The following is a 20,127-nucleotide window of genomic DNA, read 5'->3' on the forward strand; positions in this document are numbered from 1 at the left end:
AGGAGGGTGGGAAATGGATATCATTTCCCTTTTCTAGATTTCTGCCGTTTGGATAGATAGAAAATGGGATGTGCAATCCTGCTGGATTGAGGGGTGGATAGATTGCTAGGTGAAATTACCAAATAGCCCCTTGCCATTTTGACCCCTTTCTATCTTTCTATCTGTCACTTATTGCAAGGAGGGGTATTTTGGTCATTAGTCTAGAAACTTCATTTTTCCATCCATCAAACCAAACATGGGATACAATTTCCCTTCATACAATCTACCACCTCATTTTAACATGATATCATTTCCATTTCCCGTTGGGCATAATCCATTAGCCAAACGCAGCCTTGGAGACTCTTACTAATGAGAATTAAGAATTTGCCACTGGTCACACATGTCATATACACATAAGGACACATGTAGGACACACGTATTATAGACTGTGAGTAGTAAATTCTTAATTACCATTTTAAAAGTGGCAAAAAGTTAAAAACCCCGGACGAGTACTCGCACCTTTATCTCAATATTTTACTACTTTAAGACAAATTATTTCTTTATGATAACTAGTGGCCCACATTCTAAAAATTAACAAACTCGGTTAGCGATTTGTGTTAACAACAAACTCCTCATACTACCATCAACCACTAACTGTTACTCCACGCGCCGCCACCACCGCTCTTTCTTCATGAGCCACCATCGTTCCTCCTCACTTTCTTTGCATGCGCAACCGCACCCTCTAGTTACACTCTATGAGCCATCTTTTTTTCCCTCTCCCTCTCGTCATGCACACTATTGTAGGGACTCACGGAGGCAAGAGTTGACCCGATGAAAAGCGGAGACGCTAGATCCAGGCTCCTTCTTGCTGGATCTAGCGGTTCCCTAATTGTCAGAGGGAAAAAGAAAATGGAAAGAGAGAGTTAGTGTGTGGTGGCTGAGTCACTGGACTTGGAGATGGATGAAACAAGAGTAAATTCCTTGTGTACCCCTGAAAACTCACTCAATCCCTTTCATACCCCTAAAATTTACCCGATCCCTTCTGTACCCCTGAAATTTCAATTTGATCCCTTCCATGCCCCTACCGTTACATTTTCCATCATTTTACTGTTACGTTTGGTTGCAAATGTCTTTTTTGCCCTTGATGCTTTAGGTTTAAATATAAGCTTCAAAAATAATTGAAAATTTTGTTTGAGTGCACATCGTGTGCATTTTATAAAACTAATGAGACTAAATAATTAGTGCAGAAAATTTTGACATAAATTTTGAAAATAAAATAAATGTAAAAAATTAAAATTTTTATTTGAAATTTTAATAGGACAATGGATTTTTTTATCAGGAGCATTCATAAAAAAAAATGTTGTGAACATTGGTATACCTATCTTTATATGAATGCTCCTCATTTTTATGACCTTTTTTTTAAAAAATAAATACGTATTTTTTTTTATTTCATTATCTAAAAATATTTTTTTGGGATAAATAATGCATCGCACAACAAACTCATAACTATAATAGTCTCATGCGAGAAGCTTTTATATTTTTAATAATGTAATTCATGAATTTCTTTGTTCATCCAAGGGTAAAATGGTCATTTTTATAGAAAATACACGGTCAACTAACGGTCAACTGACGGGAGGGGTATGCAAGGGATCAAAATCAAATTTTGGGGGTATATAAGGAAGTAAGCAAAATTCAAGGGTATAGAAGGGATTAGGAAAAATTTCAGGGGTATATAAGGGATTTTCTCATGAAACAAGGTGGTCCAAATTAAAATGTAAAGTTAGTTGTTATGTAAATAAAAAGATTGGTTAAAGGATGACATAATATGAAAACTTTTAAGAATACATAGTACGAACTGTAATTTACTTTTTTTTCTTTAGCACAATTAAAGATGAGTTGTCTATTACCCAATACTCATGTGATATACTGTCTTAAGTACAATTAAAGATGAGTTTTCCATTACCCGATAATCTTGTGATATATTAAGTACTCCCTCCGTTCCAAAATAAGTGCAGTTTTAGCACTGTTCATGTCTAACGTTTGACCGTTCGTCTTATTTGAAAAAAATATGATTAGTATTTTTATTGTTATTACATGATAAAACATGAATAGTACTTTATGTGTGATTATTTTTTTTAATTTTTTCATAAATTTTTCAAATAAGACGGACGGTCAAAACGCTAAACGCGGATATCTATGGCTGCACTTATTTTGAGACGGAGGTAGTATTGTTGGGTCAGTGTACTTGGCTATTACTAATAGTCTCATGATATGTTGACGCATGAAGATGCAAACTTCTATTAACACAGGCTGATTAATTATGGTAAGACAGATTCAGCTAAAAAAAGATAAAATTAATGCCATCAATTTTGCTCAACAATAAAGCATTCGATTATGGTCTCTTTTTCTCACTGCATGATATACGATTGTAGGTATTTCCGTAATTCTTTCATATTATTTTTTTCTACATATATTTTAATTTGGACTAATATTTTTTCTCATAATTAGATAGATAATAAATCATTTTTCATATTTCTCCTATAAAATGTGAAGAGGGCATTGTATAATTTCAAAAGTATATTATAAGTGTATGTAATTTAATGTGTAAGATATGAACTTATAGTATAAGATTTAACTTTTTATAAAAATGTCGCACGATAGTAGATAGGTAATGAACTAAACAACCATAAAATATATAGAGAATCCATCGTGTGTTATTGATTTTGTCCTTATTCTAAATATGTCACTAGGTTTGTCAAGTTCTAATATGCTATAGCACTTTGCTTAACTTCTATAACATACCATCGTCGTCTAGTTAGCTTCCGTTAGTATTGTATAATTTTATCATAATGACCGAAATAGCCATGGGACAAAAAATTCCAAATATCAGATTGTAATACTTCCCAGAATCTGGGCGTGACAGGCGCGGGCCTTTTGTAGAGAACTTTCCTTTCAAAGAGAGAGAGGTCGTCCCTCCCAAGAAAAAGAAGGAGGGTTCTGTTCTGCTTCCGCGGCGGCACCCTCGCCTGGCGCCATTCTCGGACCTAGCAACAGATGGCCAAAGTTTGAGATGAATATCTTCTCTGCCTTGTTTATAATATGATATTTCGGAATATTCGGCCAAATTTTGGAATTTCTGTCCCGGGGATATTTCGGTCATTAAAACAAAATTATACAGTACTAACAAAGTCTAAATGGACGATAACAGTATATTATAGAGGTTAAGCAAAATACGATGGCATATTGTATAACTTAACAATCTCAGTGCCATATTACAGAATAGGGACAAAGTCAGCGGCACACAGTGGATTCTCTTAAAAAATAATCTAGTCAAAAAAGTTTCTTTATTTTATTCAAAACAAAACATTTTTTTACCAAACGAGTTAGGAGAACTTCAAAAGAAGGTAATAAAAAAAAGAGGTTTAGTCATTAGCTCAAACACACATGGGAAAAGTTACTTACATCCATGGTATGGTATATAATCACATTAATCGATAATATACTAATATTATTAAAATTGTTCTTCGTCTTAATACGGTGTAAAACTAAAACTTTAACCTTACATTCTTCTGTTGTTCCATCTTCTTCTCGCTTTCTTATTCTTATTTATTTTTGATAATAATATTGCTATAATCAGCACTCGTACTTGCACATGAATACTAGCATCTAACTCATATGTGTGTGCTCCGTAATATATATTATCTATGTTTTTACATGAGTAAACAATAATTATTATATTTGTTAATAATATTGTAATTATATAAGGTACCTAACTAGTTTTCTAAGAAGTGGAAAATATTTTTGTTAAATATAATCTAAAATGCTATAAAGATTAATAATATTGAACGATATATAATCATATAATTTTTTTATAGATGAATTAGAGATCAACACATGTTAAGAATCCAATAATCATAATGCTCTATATATATTGTTCAAGTGAGTTATGATATTCTATTTAGGATGTATTTGGCAAATGGGTTATGAGATGTGGGATTGGGAAAGGGAAATGAATGGATAGCTAGGATTAAATGAGGTGTGATGAATGGATGGCTAGGATACAATATTATCCTTTGGAGTGTAGGATATTATTTCCCTATACCATTATAATATCATTAACAAATATAATAATTATATTTTTGTTAAACATAATCTAGAATGCTATAGAGATTGATAATATTTAACGATATATAATCATATAATTTTTGTATAGATGAATTAGAGATCGAGACTTGTTAAGAATCCAATGATCATAATGCTCTCTATATATATTGTTTAAGTGAGTTATGATATTCTATTTAGGATGTGTTTGGCAGATGGGTTATGAGAGATGGAATTGGGAAAGGGAAATGGATAAATAGCTAGGATTAAATGAGATGTGATGAATGGATGGCTAGTATACAATATTACCCTTTGGAGTGTGGGATATTATTTTCATATCCCATTTGAAAACAAAGCCTTACTAGTTACATGTCTGTGCATTACAATGGGATCTATAGATAAAAATAATATTTAGTTTATTTCTAGTCCAATTTTCATGATATATTGGGTTTTATATTTTTTTAAGATAGTATTGTGTAACAATTAGATAATTTATTATTTTATGAGTAGATTATTTTATCGTACACCCATTTATAAAATCCTACATCCACCACTGAAAAAACTCATCTTCATCATGCTAGTATCGCACACCGAAGAAACCCCAATCGAGCAAACAACCACCCACAAAATCCTGCGGCGACGAACTCCAAAGTCAGAACCGGATCCTAGCATCGGCGAATTAACTACCCGCCACAACCCCAAGAACACAGGAGACTCGCTTGAACATGATCCACCCCACCCGTATAGGACCAGTCGAACGGGCAGCAGAAGCTAGAGAGGCATACAACAGTAGAAGCAATTACCTCGGAGGTCGCGTGGAATTCACCGTCGACTTCGCTGGAGGAGGAGGAGGAGGAGGAGGGTGAGACTGCCTGGAGACTCTACGGCTACGGGAATCCCGATGGGATCTACCGCCTGCGGGTCCCTCCTTCTTCTGCGGGGCGAGGCGGATGAGGAAAAAGCGGAGAACACGAGGGGATCTCAGCCTCTCGGGTCTCACGCCACACACCAGTGGAGACGACTAGGCAGAAGACGGAGAGCGGTGCGAAGCCGCCGGGGCGGAAGGAAGCAGAGGCTTTAATACCAGTCTCTATTGCTCCACTGATCCATCCCACTATTCCATTCTCTCTCAATAGTTTGGATGTGGTGGTGCCGGGTTCGGATTGCAGTCTCGTGGAGGTGGGCACACCCGTGCGGGCGGGCGCGAAGCGACTGGATTCAGGGGCCCGTCCATCGTGGTCCACCTACCGGTGATTGGCAGTGGTATGGTCGGGTTTTTCTTCGGTTGCCGCGGCCTTGTCAGTTTCGGGGGGCTCGGGGGATGACGGGACGCTGCTGTCCTCGCTGCGCATCGTCTTGTGTTGGGTTTGACCCGCAATATCTTGTCGTGGATGTTGTGTGTGATGGATACGAGGCAGCGACTTTTGATCTGTGCGGGTTTGACGGAGGAAAACATGCTAGGAAAACGCTGAACGGAGCTTGTTTGAGATCCGTTCTTGTCAGTAGAAAACATTCTTGCGTTCTTTGGTAAGACAAAACAAGTGCGTATTTGTACTGTATCAAGAAAATAAGCATACATCTCTTCCTTCTATCACAACTCACAATGCAACTTGGTATAGCGAGAATCATTGTGAAACAATGCGTCCAACCTGTGTTGAGTACTCCCTCCAAGCTGATAATACTTGTCATTTAAGATAAATGTGAGGTCAAACTTTAGAATCCTTTATTATGAATCATTTTAAAAATATTTATCTTTCAAATATGGTGACTACGTGTATAGATTAGTCTTAAAAGGTACTTTAATAAAATCATGTATTTATTAACACTTTTATACATATTATAATGGAAAAATAATGGTCAAAGTTGTTTTTTAAGATCGTGCACTACCGACAAGTATTATCAACTCGGAGGGATTAATTATTATTCTATGCTCAAATAGAATAGAGCATTTTGAGTAATTTTTTATAAGTTTATGGTCTCTATTTGCTCTCAAACCTGTAACAAGGTGGTTGATCGTCTGGCTGCTTTGGTTTTGTTGAGGACAAGTACTATAGCCTCTACGCACTTGCCCTTAGATGTCAGGTAAGCTCACATGATGAGGTGGGTGAGAGAAATGAAGGGGGAGAGAGAGAGGAGGAACCACCTCTCATGCAATGGGAAATCTCTAAAAAACTCTAAGAGAGATGAGAGCAATAGGGCAATAAATAGATAGGAAACAAATAAAGTAAAATTGGTGTGGGCAAGTGTGCTAGAGATAATTTGTTGTATATATTTGTCTCTTAATTAATAAGTTGATGATGTGGATAAAATTAGGGGTGACTATCACCTATACTATAAAACTTGCTCTGATGTGGCTTCTTCATACCATGTCTTTGGAGCCAGCCTCAGAGTTCTTAGCTGATTTAGGGTGTGTTCTATACTCCATCTTTTTAACTCCTACTCTCTCGTTTCTCACGCGCACACTTTTTCGAACTGCTAAACTATGCCTTTTTCAAAAAAGGAAAATTGCTTTAAAAATTCATATTAATCCATTTTCAAGTTTTTTAAGCTAATACTTGATTAAACATGCGCAAATCCATGCTCCGTTTTACGTGAGATAGGGAAGGGGTTCCCAACCCCTCCTTCTGAACTCAACCTTTAGTCTCCGGCGATTTGTCTGAAGCTACTATTAATGGAAGCTGTACTTTTCATGTCAAAAAAACTTTCACACTGCAAGGTCACAAACTAGATGGATATAGATGGTGAAATGTTTCCTTCACCTATCCATATCGGAGAGCAAACTCAAGGTGTGTGAGATGATTGGCATGTGTTTTAGTAAGAAAATAATCCCTTACTCAAGTGGACCAGGAAGAAATAGCACAGGGAGGCTGAACAAAATAGACAAAGCTCCAATCCCCCTTCCAATATATGTATGAAAAATTTTTAGGAGAGAGCGAACTCAAGGTGTGTGAGATGATTGGCATGTGTTTTAGTAAAAAAATAATCCCTTACTTAAGTGGACCGGGAAGAAATAGCACAGGGAGGCTGAACAAAATAGACAAAGCTCCAATCCCCCTTCCAATATATGTATGAAAAATTTTTAGGGGTCCTCCCATAATCCAAGCGCTAGTAGTGAGGATTCAAGCCCCCTCATTGGCCCCCATGATAGTACCGCCATTGCCTTCACTACAGGATTATGCTGGCTTTTATAGCTGGAGGAGGTACACACAAAGTTTCATTTGCACCCCTGACAGGGCTAGAAAACCCTAAGGTCATATTAGCACAATCGGACGGCTTCCTGGGACATTAGTGTCAGCTCATAAAGGGTGATTGGAATGGTCCTCTGATATCTTCTAGAAGAATATTCCTTCCAGTAGCATAGTCGTCAAGTTTCATCTTTCATCTTTCGTGTGCCACTCATCTTCATGTAGTGTGCTTGAATACTATCTGTCAGCTCGAAGAATTCCCGACGGAGGCAACCCAAATTCCTCCCAGTTACTTGCTTGTTTCGGTCGAATAGGAGGAGTAACATAATGTGTATTCAAATCTTTAGTTGCTGTGCATACATAGATGGAATTTTTTAATGATTTATCACTCTCTTTAGATTGTCACTTCTCACCTCATATAATGATACGTTGGGATCCTACGAGGGAGTGACGTAGGGGCTAGGATAGCAAATCATCACATCCCCCTACATAGATTTGGGTTCTAAATTTGGTCCATATTAAAAAAAATGTGGATCCTATATAAATATATATAGGCAAACATATAGTGTCTTTTTTTTTTGCATAATCAACTCCTTGTCAAGAATACGAGTCGGTTTTATATATGGTTTTTTATGAGCAGTGTTACAAGTATTAAAAAAATGCTTACAAAACGATTATAAACAAAGTTCCCAACTTCCCATGGATGAGAGTAATGAGAAATCTGGATTTACTCATAAAAATGTCACATTAGCATTTGTAAGAATTTTGTTTGAAAACATTTATCTATAACTTCTTTCTACTTTGAATACATGCATAAACCAAAATTTCCACATCCTAACAAATACATGTCACCAAAATCAATATGCTAAAGCAAAAAGTGAGTGTAGCTCAACTAGTTAGGTTTTAGCTGGTGGTAAAACTCGTTCGGATTAAAATTCTAGACTTGGTATGGGTGCTCGTATTTATGACAATTTCTATGTTGGGCTAGGGACCCGGCCCCATGGGACCAGAGGAGGAGGAGAATCCTTACCTGCAGATGAGCGGGGGTGAGAGCAGTGATCATAAGTTACCCATGGGTAACCCGATGGGATCCAGAGTGTCAATTATTCCTCTAAAAATAGACCATCCTAAAATATTTAAGCCCAACACCCACTTATAGCATACTGGCCCAGTAGACCCAACATGCAAAGAGCTTCAATCCATTGGGAAAAGGAAAATCCTGACTCTCCTACTCCTATCCTGCCGCCACATGCATATCCCATTATCGCAAATATTATCTAGTCACGAGGAGCAGACTCCACATCTCAGTGCGCCTCTGCCCTCCACTCATGTGTCATCGACTTATCGTGCGTATCCCCTCCACTTCGTCTCTAGTCCTTGCTTCTCACCAATCTCGCCGTCGTCAGTTGCTAACTGTCGCCACCCACACCCTTCCTCTTCTCCCCTCTTCCGTCGGTCACTAATTACCGCCGCCATCCACCCCAAACTGCCCCCTCTCCCACCAGTGGAGAGGCACTCTGTTTGGAGCCCCAGTCGGATGACGGGTTCCCGGAGGGGCCAAGGCTTGGATGGGATTAAGCCATGTTCATCCTTTAGGAGCTAGGATCGGGTGGACCCGCAAGAGGGTGGGGCGAGGGCCATTCCTGTTCAACTTGCACCCGATCCGCCCCGTTGCCATCTCTATTTATGAGATTGTTGTGACATGGATGTGCTAAGGAGCGGTAAATTCTTAGTAGTGTAGGCTCATAGGATCCCTTGCTATGTGGTCTTCAGCATGGGCTACAGGACTAGAAGCCCTTTTTAAATTTGAGTAAAAATATGCAACCTACTCCCTTCGTCCAAACAAAAAACAACCTAAGCAAGGATGTGATGTAACCTAAGACAATGAATCTAGACACGAGTATATCCATATTTATTGTACTAGGTTACATCACATCCTTGCCTAGGTTGCATTTTTTTTGGAACGGAGGGAGTAAGCCCCACAAGGGATGGCGCACCAAGGGGCTTGAACCACCACTGTGTATATCTTGCTGTAATGTGCCTAGTGTTCGGCCGCTGTTAATGTGCCACAACTTGCAGCCTTGCTGAAAAGAGAAAAAAAAATTAATGGCACGAGACAATTGGATACTTAGGGCCCCTTTGAATCGTATGGTAGAAAAAACGGAGGAATAGGAAAAACACAGGATTCTGACAGGAATTGAAGTGTAAAATAGAGGATTGCAAAACATAGGAAAAACACATGAATAGTCGTTTGATTGGAGCGCAGGAAAAACATAGGAATCGGATGAGAGAGATAGACTCAAAGGAAATTTTCCAAGAGGTTAGGGCCCCTTTGAATCGCAGGGTAGAAAAAACGGAGGAATAGGAAAAACATAGGATTCTGACAGGAATTGAAGTGTAAAACAGAGGATTGCAAAACACAGGAAAAACACAGGAATAGTCGTTTGATTGGAGCGCAGGAAAAACGCAGGAATCGGATGAGAGAGATAGACTCAAAGGAAATTTTCCAAGAGGTTGGAGCTCTTGCTAAATTTCCTCCAAAATCTACATGCAATGTGTCATTCCATAGGAATTTCATAGGATTTGGAAAGCTTCAATCCTTTGAATCAAAGGGCCAAATAGGAAAATTTCCTATAGGATTTGAATCCTATGAAATTCCTACATAAATCCTTTGATTCAAAGGGGCCCTTAGAGTGGATATTAAATTTCCTACATTTTTTCTCTAGAATCATAGGAATAGGAAAATTTCATATGTTTTTCCTTTTCTCGTTCCTACGTGACACTGACACAGTATGAATCATGAAACGACACTGCCAGGTGATGTGGAGTACTAAGTTAGTAGGTGGAGCTCAAGCCCCTTCAAGAAACGCGCCTTTCCTGTCACACCAAGTCGTCCTGGTTGGGGTTGGGCTTGGGTGAGGTGAGGATCGCGGTGTAGAGCCGGAGCTTCTCCTCGCCGAGCGACGAGCACCGCGACAGCGGCCTGCGCGGGCGGATGAAGGAGAGCGACGCGAGCGTCTTGCGGTGCTTGTACCGCCGCCACGCGAGCTGCACGGCGACGGCCGCCCACGTGCGCCACCCGTGCGAGTAGTAGCGCGCGCTGCGCCGCACCCTGTCGTTGGTGAAGGTGTAGCGGAAGTGCTGCGTCACGTACTTGACGTCCGCGGCCTCCAGCCCGAACGCCTCCGTGCTCTCCATCGTCACCAGCGTCGACGACGACGCCGGCAGCCGCTCCAGGAACGGCCGCCGCATGCACCACGACAGCAGCTCGTCCCCGCTGAAGTTGCCCGGCCCCAGCGTGCAGCAGCTCGTGGCGCCGGTCCTCAGCACCTGGCTGCTCTGCAGGTGCCCTCGCACTATGAACAGCATCCTCTGCACCGGGTCGCCCTCTCTAACGATCTAGAGAAGTACACAGATCACTTAAGATTATTGTGCCATTGCGAGATCATTGTACTTAGCTAGTGTTCTAGTTGATGAGCTTACAATTTCTCCTTTGGGGAATACGAGGGACTTGACCCTGTCACAGATGTTCTCGAGCACCAGGTCGTCCATGTGTTGGAACAGTGGCACCTGTGACCATGCAAAGGTTAGAGCCGAACACCAGATCGTGCGCGTCATACGTACGACAAACGCGTTTGTTACCGTGTTTTACCTGGCGGACGAGGTCGAGGCAGAGGTGGTACTTGATGTCGCGGCGGAGCCCCTCCGGCAGGTCGCGGACGATGCGGCACTCGTCGACGCCGCGCGTGGCCGCCCACCGCTGCCGCTCGTGCTGCCGCACCCGGTGCCGGAAGCTCTGCGGCAGCTTCTTCCGCTTCATCCACCACTCCACGCCCCGCAGCCTCGTCTGCATCGCCTGCTTCTTCGACGTCGCCGCGTTCAAGAACACCTGAGCATGTAGCCAACGCAAATGTCATCATACACCTAACGCCTAAAGAGTGGTACACACGTCGAACATGACCACTAATTACCTTGATGTTTCCTATGAGCATCGTCACGAGGATTAAGCCCCCGGTGATAGTGATGATGTTGAACACTATCTCCAGCCACTCTGTTGTGCTCGCCAAGTTCCCAAATGTACTGAACAAGTGAACAACACAGGATCATGTCACCATACACGCGAAGACTCAGGCTACCATATACCAGATTTAATTTGTGTCAAGTGAGCTCGCAAAGATCCAAGTACTGACCTGAGTGTCATGAGGCCCCAGAAGATGGGGAGCAAGATCTTCTCCAGCCGGCTCGGGTTCGCCACGAGCATGACGGTCCACTTGTACGCCCCGTACTGGTAGTTGTCGCCGCTGTCGAGGCACGTGCCCCGGGCGGAGGCGTCGAGGGCCCAGGCGAGCCTGTCCGCGCCCACGCCGCCCACGGCGCCACCGTAGTAGAGCGGCGCCGCGCACGCCAGCGCACCGGGCGCGCACCCGCTCCCGCCCTGGGCGCACTGCTCCTTGAGGCACTTGGTCGCGCGCTGCGCCCCGAGCAGGTACCAGCACGCGCCCACCGCCTGCATCAACGACGACGCAGAGTCACGCAGAGACGATCGGTCCAACGACGACGCAGAAATCGAAGGAGGCGCGCGGCGACTCACGTGAGCGGCGACGAAGTAGGCCATGAGGTTGAGCGCGATGCCCCACCAGATGGTGCCGAACACGTAGGTGTTCTGCATCCGGCGCAGGAGGCGGACGGCGTGGTATATCTTGGGCAGGTACTCGAACAGGAACGACACCAGGAGCACCGTCATTACCGCCGTCGTCGACCCGGCGCGTATCATCGCCGGTGCCGCCACCCAGACGATCACCTGCATGCATGCACGGCGAGCACTCACGGCGTGATTCCGTTGCAAAAGCAAACGAGGCAATAATGCATTGCACGCATGATAAGGGAAGAAAACAAACTGTGCGACAAATACAGGCCAGGCAGCCGCATGGTCTACTAGAACAAAATGATGGGACCTTTACTGAGACGATCTTCAACTTCAATTTGGCATTGATGAAGGGACTGTTTGGTACAACTACAGCTCCAACTCCACCCCTCTTGGAGCTGAAGCTCAGTCAAATAGTTTCAGCTCCATTAAAACTGGGAGTGGAGTTGAGTGAAGCTCTCTCACAAAATATACTAGAGTTGTGGAGCTGGGTTTAGACAGCTTCACAACTCCACTCCAGACTCCTGGAGTTATATTTAGGAGTTGTAGCCGTACCAAATAGGACCTAAATGCAGAGCTGGTGTTTCAGTTAATTTGGTGATACAACGACAAGAATTGATTGCTGACAACGGCCAAACCGTTAGTACACAATTCATGCCTGAATTATGCCAGAATCATGGTCCCATGTACAGATGTACTTTGTACAAATGCACACGTACGAGCGAATCACGTTAGACAAATGAACCGATCAGTGACAGCTTGAACATGTATGAACATTATTTTGGCCGCGTGTGTGTGCACCCACATGAGCAGCAGAGCAAGGCTGCAGGCAGGGAGCTTCTGGGAGAACGTGAACATTGAGGAGTGTTTGGGTTCTTATCTAAAAGTCAAATTTTACTAAGATTTTATGGTTTTAGTCATAGGATGCCGTTCGAACTTAATTTTGGGGAAAAACACTACATAACCATGGTAATTTGTTAATGGACACCCCGCCGATTAAAATAATAATTTCTAGTTGAGGAGAGGAAAATCACGTGAAATGTCAAAAATGCCCTTGGACCCACGTCAGCTCTCCTATCTATCTTCTCTCTATCCCCTCCTTCCACATGTCAGCAGAGCCGCGACAACGGCGGGCAGGCGAGGTCCGACGGCGGCGGCGGCGGGAGGGCGAGGGCGGAGCGGCCACGGCGACGCGCGGGCGAGGGTCGGAGCGACAACGACGGGTGGGCGAGCGGGCGGCTGGCCCTGTCGCCTAGTAAGCGGTAGCGGCGAGCACCTGCGGCGACACCATTCAACTCTCTCACTTACCTTCATTGCTTATCCAATCATAACCGGTCCTATTTAATTCTACCTACTTTCTTAATAATTTTGTGCAACTTTATCATTGTATTCTAGGAGAGCGGATGTAGTGCTTTATTTTCCACGTGGACCATGAAAAGTTGCTAGTATAACTGGGGGTCCAAGCTAGGGATACCGCAGGCAGCACCACGTTGATGAGTGCAGAGCGTAGCTTCATCAGACCCGCAGCTTGGGTCGGGTCTAGTACTTCTAGGCTTCCAACGAAACGTGGTCCGAACTCAGAGGACAGTGGATCACGTGCACGCAGCGACGCAACAGTTTGCACGTCAGATATAAAGCAACACCCATCACGATACGAGATGCGACGGTCATGCTATGGTAAAGCATGGTGAGTCGGGGACACAACGGAAATCAGATTACTGCTCCACTACTGTATATCGAAAGCTCCCAAACCTTCCATTTTCCAGGATGTTTTGGACAAACAGTCCAATCTGGAACAGTGGCCCATCGGCGGTTCTCTTTCTGTACTCTAAAAAAATCCCGCAAGAATGATGCTTTTGTACCAAACGAACCGAAGATTTGGAAAAAGACATGAAACTAGAGGAAGAAATCGACTGTCAAGTACTCACCTGCATTACGGGAAGAATGACGAACATGTCCAGCATGAGCCCTTTCCTGGACACCGGCCTCGCCACCTGAGCCGGCGCCGGCCCGCCGCCATTGCCGCCGGCTCCCCGCTCCGCCGCCACCTCCTCGTCGGCGCCGTCGTCCTCCTCCGGCGGCCGCACCGCCGCCCGGAGGCGCATCAGCAAGTTCCAGGCGTGCATGGCGTCCACCGTGCACCGGAGCACGGTGACCGCGGCGGCGAACCACCCGTCGAGGAAGACGCACATGAGCGGCCCGCTGACGGACACGGCGTACAGGAAGAGCGGGTCGACCATGAGCCCCGCCGCGCAGGCGAGGAGGTACGCCCTGTCCCACTCCCGCGCCCACCACCCCGCCCGCCGCGGCTCGAGCGGCGCCCACGCCCACCTCCGCTTGCCGCCGCCACGCTTCGGCGGCGGCTTCCGCTCCTGCTCCTCCAGCCATAACCTCTGCACAACACCAACACCATGAGCGGACGAGGCGGCGGCGGCGGAGGAGGACGCCATCGCCGAGTGCCCGCTCGACATGATCGATGGTGCCACCGTCCACCGCGCAAGCTTGTGAGGAACGGACGAGTCGATATGGCAAGCTAGCTAGCTAGCCAGCGACCCAGCCTAGCGTTTGCATTGATATGTAACGGAGTATATCACCCGCTCGTCGTCTTGCGGCGCGTAGTACACGTGTCTTGGTGACCGAATTGACTAGGCCGATTTGGCTCTTTGCGCCGCGTGTTAATACTGCACCCGCAGTGACGTCCTTGCGTCTATCTTCCGGCTAGTAGCTAGCGCGCGCGAGAGCCGAAGCTGCGTCGGCGGGGTTGGTTCAGATGTGTGATAACTGCGCAGACGACAGCGGCTGTGGACGAGAACGTCGATGAGGGCACACAGATGCAGACATGCAGTCGTATCACTTCGGAAGTGAACAAGGTGTCCGCGTCATGCGCGCACCCAGCCTCTTCCGATCCATGGCGTCAATCATTTCTCCTCCATGAGTGTTGCATCGATCGGCAGCGGTGGTCCGGTACTCCTGTTCGCCTGCCTGCCGCCGCTTGTCCTATCTTAACCTTATTACTGTATAGGTGGGATTCCGATCTCTCGCAACATCTCGATGCTGCTTGATTAATCCACTTCCATCTCATGTTGGCTTCCATCTCATGTTGGTTCGGGTTTTTTTCTATGAAATGGAAGTGACCCAACATCTGGGGAGATTCATCATCCATCCAACCTTTTTTTTTTTGGGGAACGAACTGGCAAGGCGCCAGTTTTATTGAATAAAGAAAGATCCATCCAACTTATAGCAGAAATTTTCTGTGTCAACTTGCCCTTCAGAACCAAGTAATTTTCATCTGTCTATGATATATTCAGAAGGCACACAAGAGGAAATTCACCAGCTTTCCAAGTCAGGCCCTTGCACAGATCTACTGGCCATGGTGAGGACCAAGATCTTGAAGTGCATCATGCTGGCAATGCAATGCACAGTCCGTGTCCAGTGAGGCAATGACATCACTCTTCCATAATTTCATAGCGAGATAAGGTGCTCCAGTCAGATCATGCATTTGAACTTTACAGTACGCCATGGTTGCCTTATGTTCAAAAGACCTCAGGAGCCAGTTCAACCAGCTATATAAATGCATATGAACAACGCCAAATTTGCACAACTGCAAGTCTGCAAAGTAGATAAAATCATAAGTAAGGTGTAATGAGACAAACAGGACTGTACAACGACAAAAAAAAAAGTGACAAAACAAAACGTTTGGTACTTGAAGATTCTCCGGGATTGTTAGTACCACACCAAGTACAGACTACAGAGTTATTGGACAACTGCACCAACTGGCCATGCATGATCAAGTGAAAAATATGAAAGGGAAGAAATATTGTAGAATTACTTTCAGAACTTATACGCGCATGGGTCAATGTTAAGTCCAAAAGGCTTTCACAACCTAAAAAAAAGTATTCAGTAAAACATGCTTTTTAAGTGTTGAATATTAAACCAATCCCTAGTACCTTGAAGATGTCAATTGATTCTAGTTAATTGGTAACTCATCGGTGGCAACTGAAAATACTATTATACTGACCTTTGTTTTCTATTTGCTTGTCCAAGGAAAATGAACAAGAGAACAGATAAGAGGAACATAAGAGTACATATTAAGGGAGAAGCAAGTGTGGTTGCACAATTAATTGCACAGGACACCCATATCAAGTTTGATATTGCGACCTCTGCAATTGTCTATGAGGGCTCCAGGCCAACCATGAAGTTTCTTAGAGCAGGCATCATTATCGAAGTACATAAACACCTCTTGCTTCTCCAAAAGAAGGCATCTCAGCCCTACAGAAGGAATGTCTTAAAACGTTACAAAACTAATACTACTTCAAATGAAAGCACTATTGAACAACAAATATTTGCACCACTCAAGGGCATCTATACCTGACCCATTTGAGAACTCAGATGAATTCTCTACCATATCAGCAGCACATTTTACAGATGCACTTTTGTTCACTCTAGGCTTAGATCGCAAGGCACTCGTAAATGCACAAGTTTTCATTATCTTCAGCAAAGGCGTTTTGCATGGGCCATCAGATGATACTTCAGCAGCACTCAGACATTTGGAACTAACATAGTCCATAAATCCAATATCAGCATTGGCAGTAACTGCCCTTTTGTGTCCATGGTTCATTTTTCACTTTCGCTCTTGCTGTCACTCTTTCTGAATCAGACTTTGGGGAACCAGATGAATCCTTGAAGCTGTCAGCTGACATGTCTTTGTTCACTATTTCTGAATTGTTGCCACTTCGATATCATCTGCAGATGGAATGGACCAATGGTAAGTACTTTGTCGAAGAGAGACTACAGATAAGCTGGAAGGTCATCTTGTTCATCCTCATCCAAATGAACCCAATTAAGTGCCCCCCTTCCCTATGAGACATCGGATTCTTTCAAATTGTTCTCGACCTTCAGAATGTGATAGTCTGATAGCCAACTGCCGCAGCAAAGTCATCATGTTGTGCTCTTGTACTATTGTTTCGAGCTGAGAAACCATATTGCTAAAAGCACAGCAGATGAACAGAAGAATCACCCATCTTCAGTTCTTCTGTTCTTCATGTAAAATTGAGAACAAATTTGGCTCCTCGATATACCGTATGAGAGGGTAACAATGTCCTAAGCTATATAGCTTCTTATGAAAGAGTAAAAAGGTTCCACTAAAAATCGTGTCAAAATGTCAGACATCATAGGTTTATCCACAAAGCAAACTACTTACAGTTCATCCTACATTTGTACCTTAAGCAAGGAGCTGGGTTTAGAGGCATCCTAATCTGTGTCTAATGACAAACCGGCTACTAGTACTACATTACAAGGCATTAATCAAAACGCAGATCGCCAGGTTTCCAAATCCACGAGTACCAAACAACAATTCGAACGCAATCCAGCCACTGCACAACGTTGTACGACTGCGAAATGGGAGATGAGAGCAACCAAGTCACCTGCAGAGACCTCTGCCCGCAGCAGACGCTGCCGACGAATAGGCCGCGTTCCTCTCCTCTCCTGTAAACCGAGTCCGTGATCCAGACACGCCGAGAATCAGCGTCGAATCCACAGAACGCAACGAACCAACGGTGGAAACCCACATGAAAAAAGAAAAATCCCGAGGTAGAGGAGGGATATCCGTAGAGGAGTATACGGCCCGTCCCGGAGGTCTGTTCCGATGGCCTACGTAGTCGTGTAGAGGAGGAGACGGGAGTTTGGAGCTTTCATAGGACGGGAGTCGGGAGTTGAAATGGGAGGTTCAGGAGTAGGAGTGGCCGGGAGCCATTGGACGAAGAAGGATTCGAGTGGTGCCGTCGGCGTCCGACGCGGCGGCGGCTGGCCGACAGCCGTTCGACGAGGGGTGAGGGGGAGGTGGGAGAGCCCTCGACGCAGGCAAGCCTTGTGTTTGGCTCGTTCTGGGCTTCCAAGCCCAGTTAGGCCCACAAGACTCCTAGGTCAGATTGCCATGGAATAAGTCCACTTCAACTCTCAATTCAATTCGTGTCCCTCAACTACAATATCAGATATATTAATCCCCAAACTATTTAAACTAGTGCAAAATAACTTTCCTTAATTTTTTTGAGGGTGACTTTCGCTGACGCCCCTCGTTGACTAGTTGGCTGAGTCAACATGCAGAGCCCACATGCCGTTCCATAGCAAATGAGGGGAAGAGAAAGAGAGAGGGAAGGAGAGAGGAACAAGGGAAGGAGAAAGAGAAGACTGACAAGTGGGTCTCGCATATTCTTTTTTTAATTCTAATACTACATAAGCGCCACATCAACGTTACGTAGGACGAAGATCATATCAGCATTGTCACGTAGTCATCACGCTAGTGAAACCGTCCTCCAAAACTATTGAGGGAGTCAAATTACACCGGTTTTAATAGCTAGGGGTCGAGATATCCGGTATTGTGGTTTAGAGATACGAATCAAATTCGGTTATTACTTAAGAGTCAGAGTGAACTTATTCTTTTCTTTTATATATTCTAGCGACTACGAAAAAACAAAAAAAACACGGCTACCGTGTGTGTGTTTGATAGAGGTAGTCTTTGAATGTCATGAAGATGAAGATTAAGTATTTTACGTAAAACGATGTGATAACAACATGTGATAAATTGAATTTTAATTAATTATTACAACCTTAAAAAATAAATTAATCTGATATTTTAGAACAACTTTCATATTGAAAGTTTTCGTACGAAACACACCGTTTAGTAGTTTGAAAAGCGTGCTATGAGTATCAAAAGTTAATCTAATTTTTGTTGGAGAAAATAACAGGGCCAGATTCATGCAGCAATCTCGTGAACATTCGCTGATAGACTTAACACAACCAGGTCTCCTTAATCATCACACAAGAACAACTTTAGAACACCTCTCTATTTTGAGATGCATATGTAGTACACACGCGCATGACCATGTATGCATGGCAGCATGGGCAGGCGCCGGCAGCCCATGTCTTTATTCTCTCTCTCTTTTTTTTTTCTGTCCGAAAGGTGTATCACCGCTTTATTCGTGGCAAGCTGCAGCACGGCAGTCGGGAGTCGCGGCGCGCCGTGGGGCGAATCAAACGGGGAGCAGGCCCTGGATGCACACCCACTGGCCGACGAAGAGCTCCCGGCAGTTGATGTTCGGGTTGAGGGAGACGAGGCGGAAGAAAGGCGCGCGGCCCAGCCCCGCGTGGAAGCGCCGGGCGATGGAGTCGCAGGTCTCGCCGGCCTCCACCCCGTGCACCCCGGTGCAGATCAGCGGGAGCGGCGTCGTCGCGTGCTCCGGCGCCACATAGTGATGGTCAGCTGCAGCTATCGTTTTATTTCACGCCCAAACACACGATGGGGAAAAGGAAAAAAAAATACTTGCAGTTAGTACGCTGTACGCTGTCGAGATCGTGCAATAATATACGGCAACACTGCAACAGTATCAAGTTTCTGCTGGTGAAGCTGAGACATGTACATATAAGGTGACACGCACGTACCTCCGTCTCCGTGGAACTTCTCGTGTGCGACGGAGAGGCTCCGGCCGTCCGCGATGGCAACCGCGGCGACGAAGAGGAACGCGACCAGGAGACCGGTGGCCGTGAGGTTTGCCATCCTCGCGCAGGCTCTCACCGGCTAGCACGTTCTGCTTTGTTGCAGTGGGTTTATGGCTTTATGCTACGATCGATGACCTCTGCCACGCAGCGTGCAAGTTCATATATAGGCGTGCGTGATGCATGGTATGCATCAATGCATGTGACCAAAACGTCCTTGCTCATGGGAAAACACGCTTGATAGTTGATAGGCCTGCTGAGCCTGATGGTGGCGGATGCCTGTTGACTGTTGTGCATGCTCTTGACATTGTTCAGATACTAACGATGATCCAATGCACTTGTCACCCGAGGTCATTTTCTCCAAGTTATAGTAGTACCATTGTACCATGAACCAATGGTTTCATAGAGTAGGAACGGAAGAATTGCCACGACGGTAACGATCGAGGTAACAAGGAGGAGAGCCAAGACGACGATCAGGGCAAGGCGGGGGTGGGTGGGTTAGGAGGAATGCCAGGCGTGAAATGGTTCGCAAAGAGCGGAGTGTCGAATCCAGTAAAATTTACCAAGAGCCCTTATATATATCCTCCCTCCATTTCAGGTTTCCATTTCATGTTATAAGACGTTTTAATTTTGATTAAAATTAAACTATTTTAACTTTAACCAAGTTTGTAAAGAAAAGTAGTAACATTTTTAACCCAAGAAAAAAATATTATGAAAATATATTCA

General features: G+C 44.4%; 2 protein-coding genes across 3 annotated transcripts; both read right to left on the reverse strand.

Annotated features, from left to right (window-relative positions):
- Window positions 1–9,810: 9,810 nt before the first annotated feature.
- On the reverse strand, window positions 9,811–14,488 carry LOC9271041 (cyclic nucleotide-gated ion channel 4). Its single transcript, XM_015780609.3, has 7 exons — window positions 13,839–14,488; window positions 11,857–12,066; window positions 11,456–11,772; window positions 11,237–11,345; window positions 10,918–11,154; window positions 10,749–10,835; window positions 9,811–10,664 (listed from the first exon to the last, which is right to left on the reverse strand). Exons 1-7 carry the CDS (start codon window positions 14,379–14,381, stop codon window positions 10,146–10,148), a joined length of 2,022 nt encoding a protein of 673 aa, XP_015636095.1. The 5' UTR covers window positions 14,382–14,488; the 3' UTR covers window positions 9,811–10,145.
- A 4,192-nt stretch (window positions 14,489–18,680) lies between these two features.
- Window positions 18,681–19,530, reverse strand: LOC107277049 (uncharacterized). 2 transcript variants are annotated; one of them, XM_015791497.3, is made up of 2 exons: window positions 19,348–19,530; window positions 18,681–19,168 (listed from the first exon to the last, which is right to left on the reverse strand). In XM_015791497.3, the coding sequence occupies exons 1-2, from the start codon at window positions 19,460–19,462 to the stop codon at window positions 18,939–18,941; spliced, it is 345 nt and encodes a 114-aa protein (XP_015646983.1). In that variant the 5' UTR covers window positions 19,463–19,530; the 3' UTR covers window positions 18,681–18,938. The 2 variants fall into 2 exon arrangements, with proteins under 2 accessions (XP_015646983.1, XP_015646974.1); XM_015791488.3 differs by having other exon boundaries at window positions 18,681–19,174.
- Between the last annotated feature and the right edge of the window lie 597 nt (window positions 19,531–20,127).

The sequence above is a fragment of the Oryza sativa genome, chromosome 1 (assembly GCF_034140825.1).
Source record: "Oryza sativa Japonica Group chromosome 1, ASM3414082v1".
NCBI lineage: Eukaryota > Viridiplantae > Streptophyta > Magnoliopsida > Poales > Poaceae > Oryza > Oryza sativa.

Bases quoted from the DNA above. Each gene is read 5' to 3' on its own strand.
- LOC107277049 (XM_015791488.3), bottom strand. From the start codon at position 19,462: ATGGCAAACCTCACGGCCACCGGTCTCCTGGTCGCGTTCCTCTTCGTC. The intron at 19,175-19,347 runs GTACGTGCGTGT...ATAAAACGATAG, and splicing joins GAAGTTCCACGGAGACGGAG to CTGCAGCTGACCATCACTAT.
- LOC9271041 (XM_015780609.3), bottom strand. From the start codon at position 14,381: ATGTCGAGCGGGCACTCGGCGATGGCGTCCTCCTCCGCCGCCGCCGCC. The intron at 11,155-11,236 runs GTAATTAGTGGT...CTACATGCTCAG, and splicing joins TGCTCATAGGAAACATCAAG to GTGTTCTTGAACGCGGCGAC. The intron at 10,836-10,917 runs GTAAAACACGGT...GCATGGTCACAG, and splicing joins GCCTCGACCTCGTCCGCCAG to GTGCCACTGTTCCAACACAT.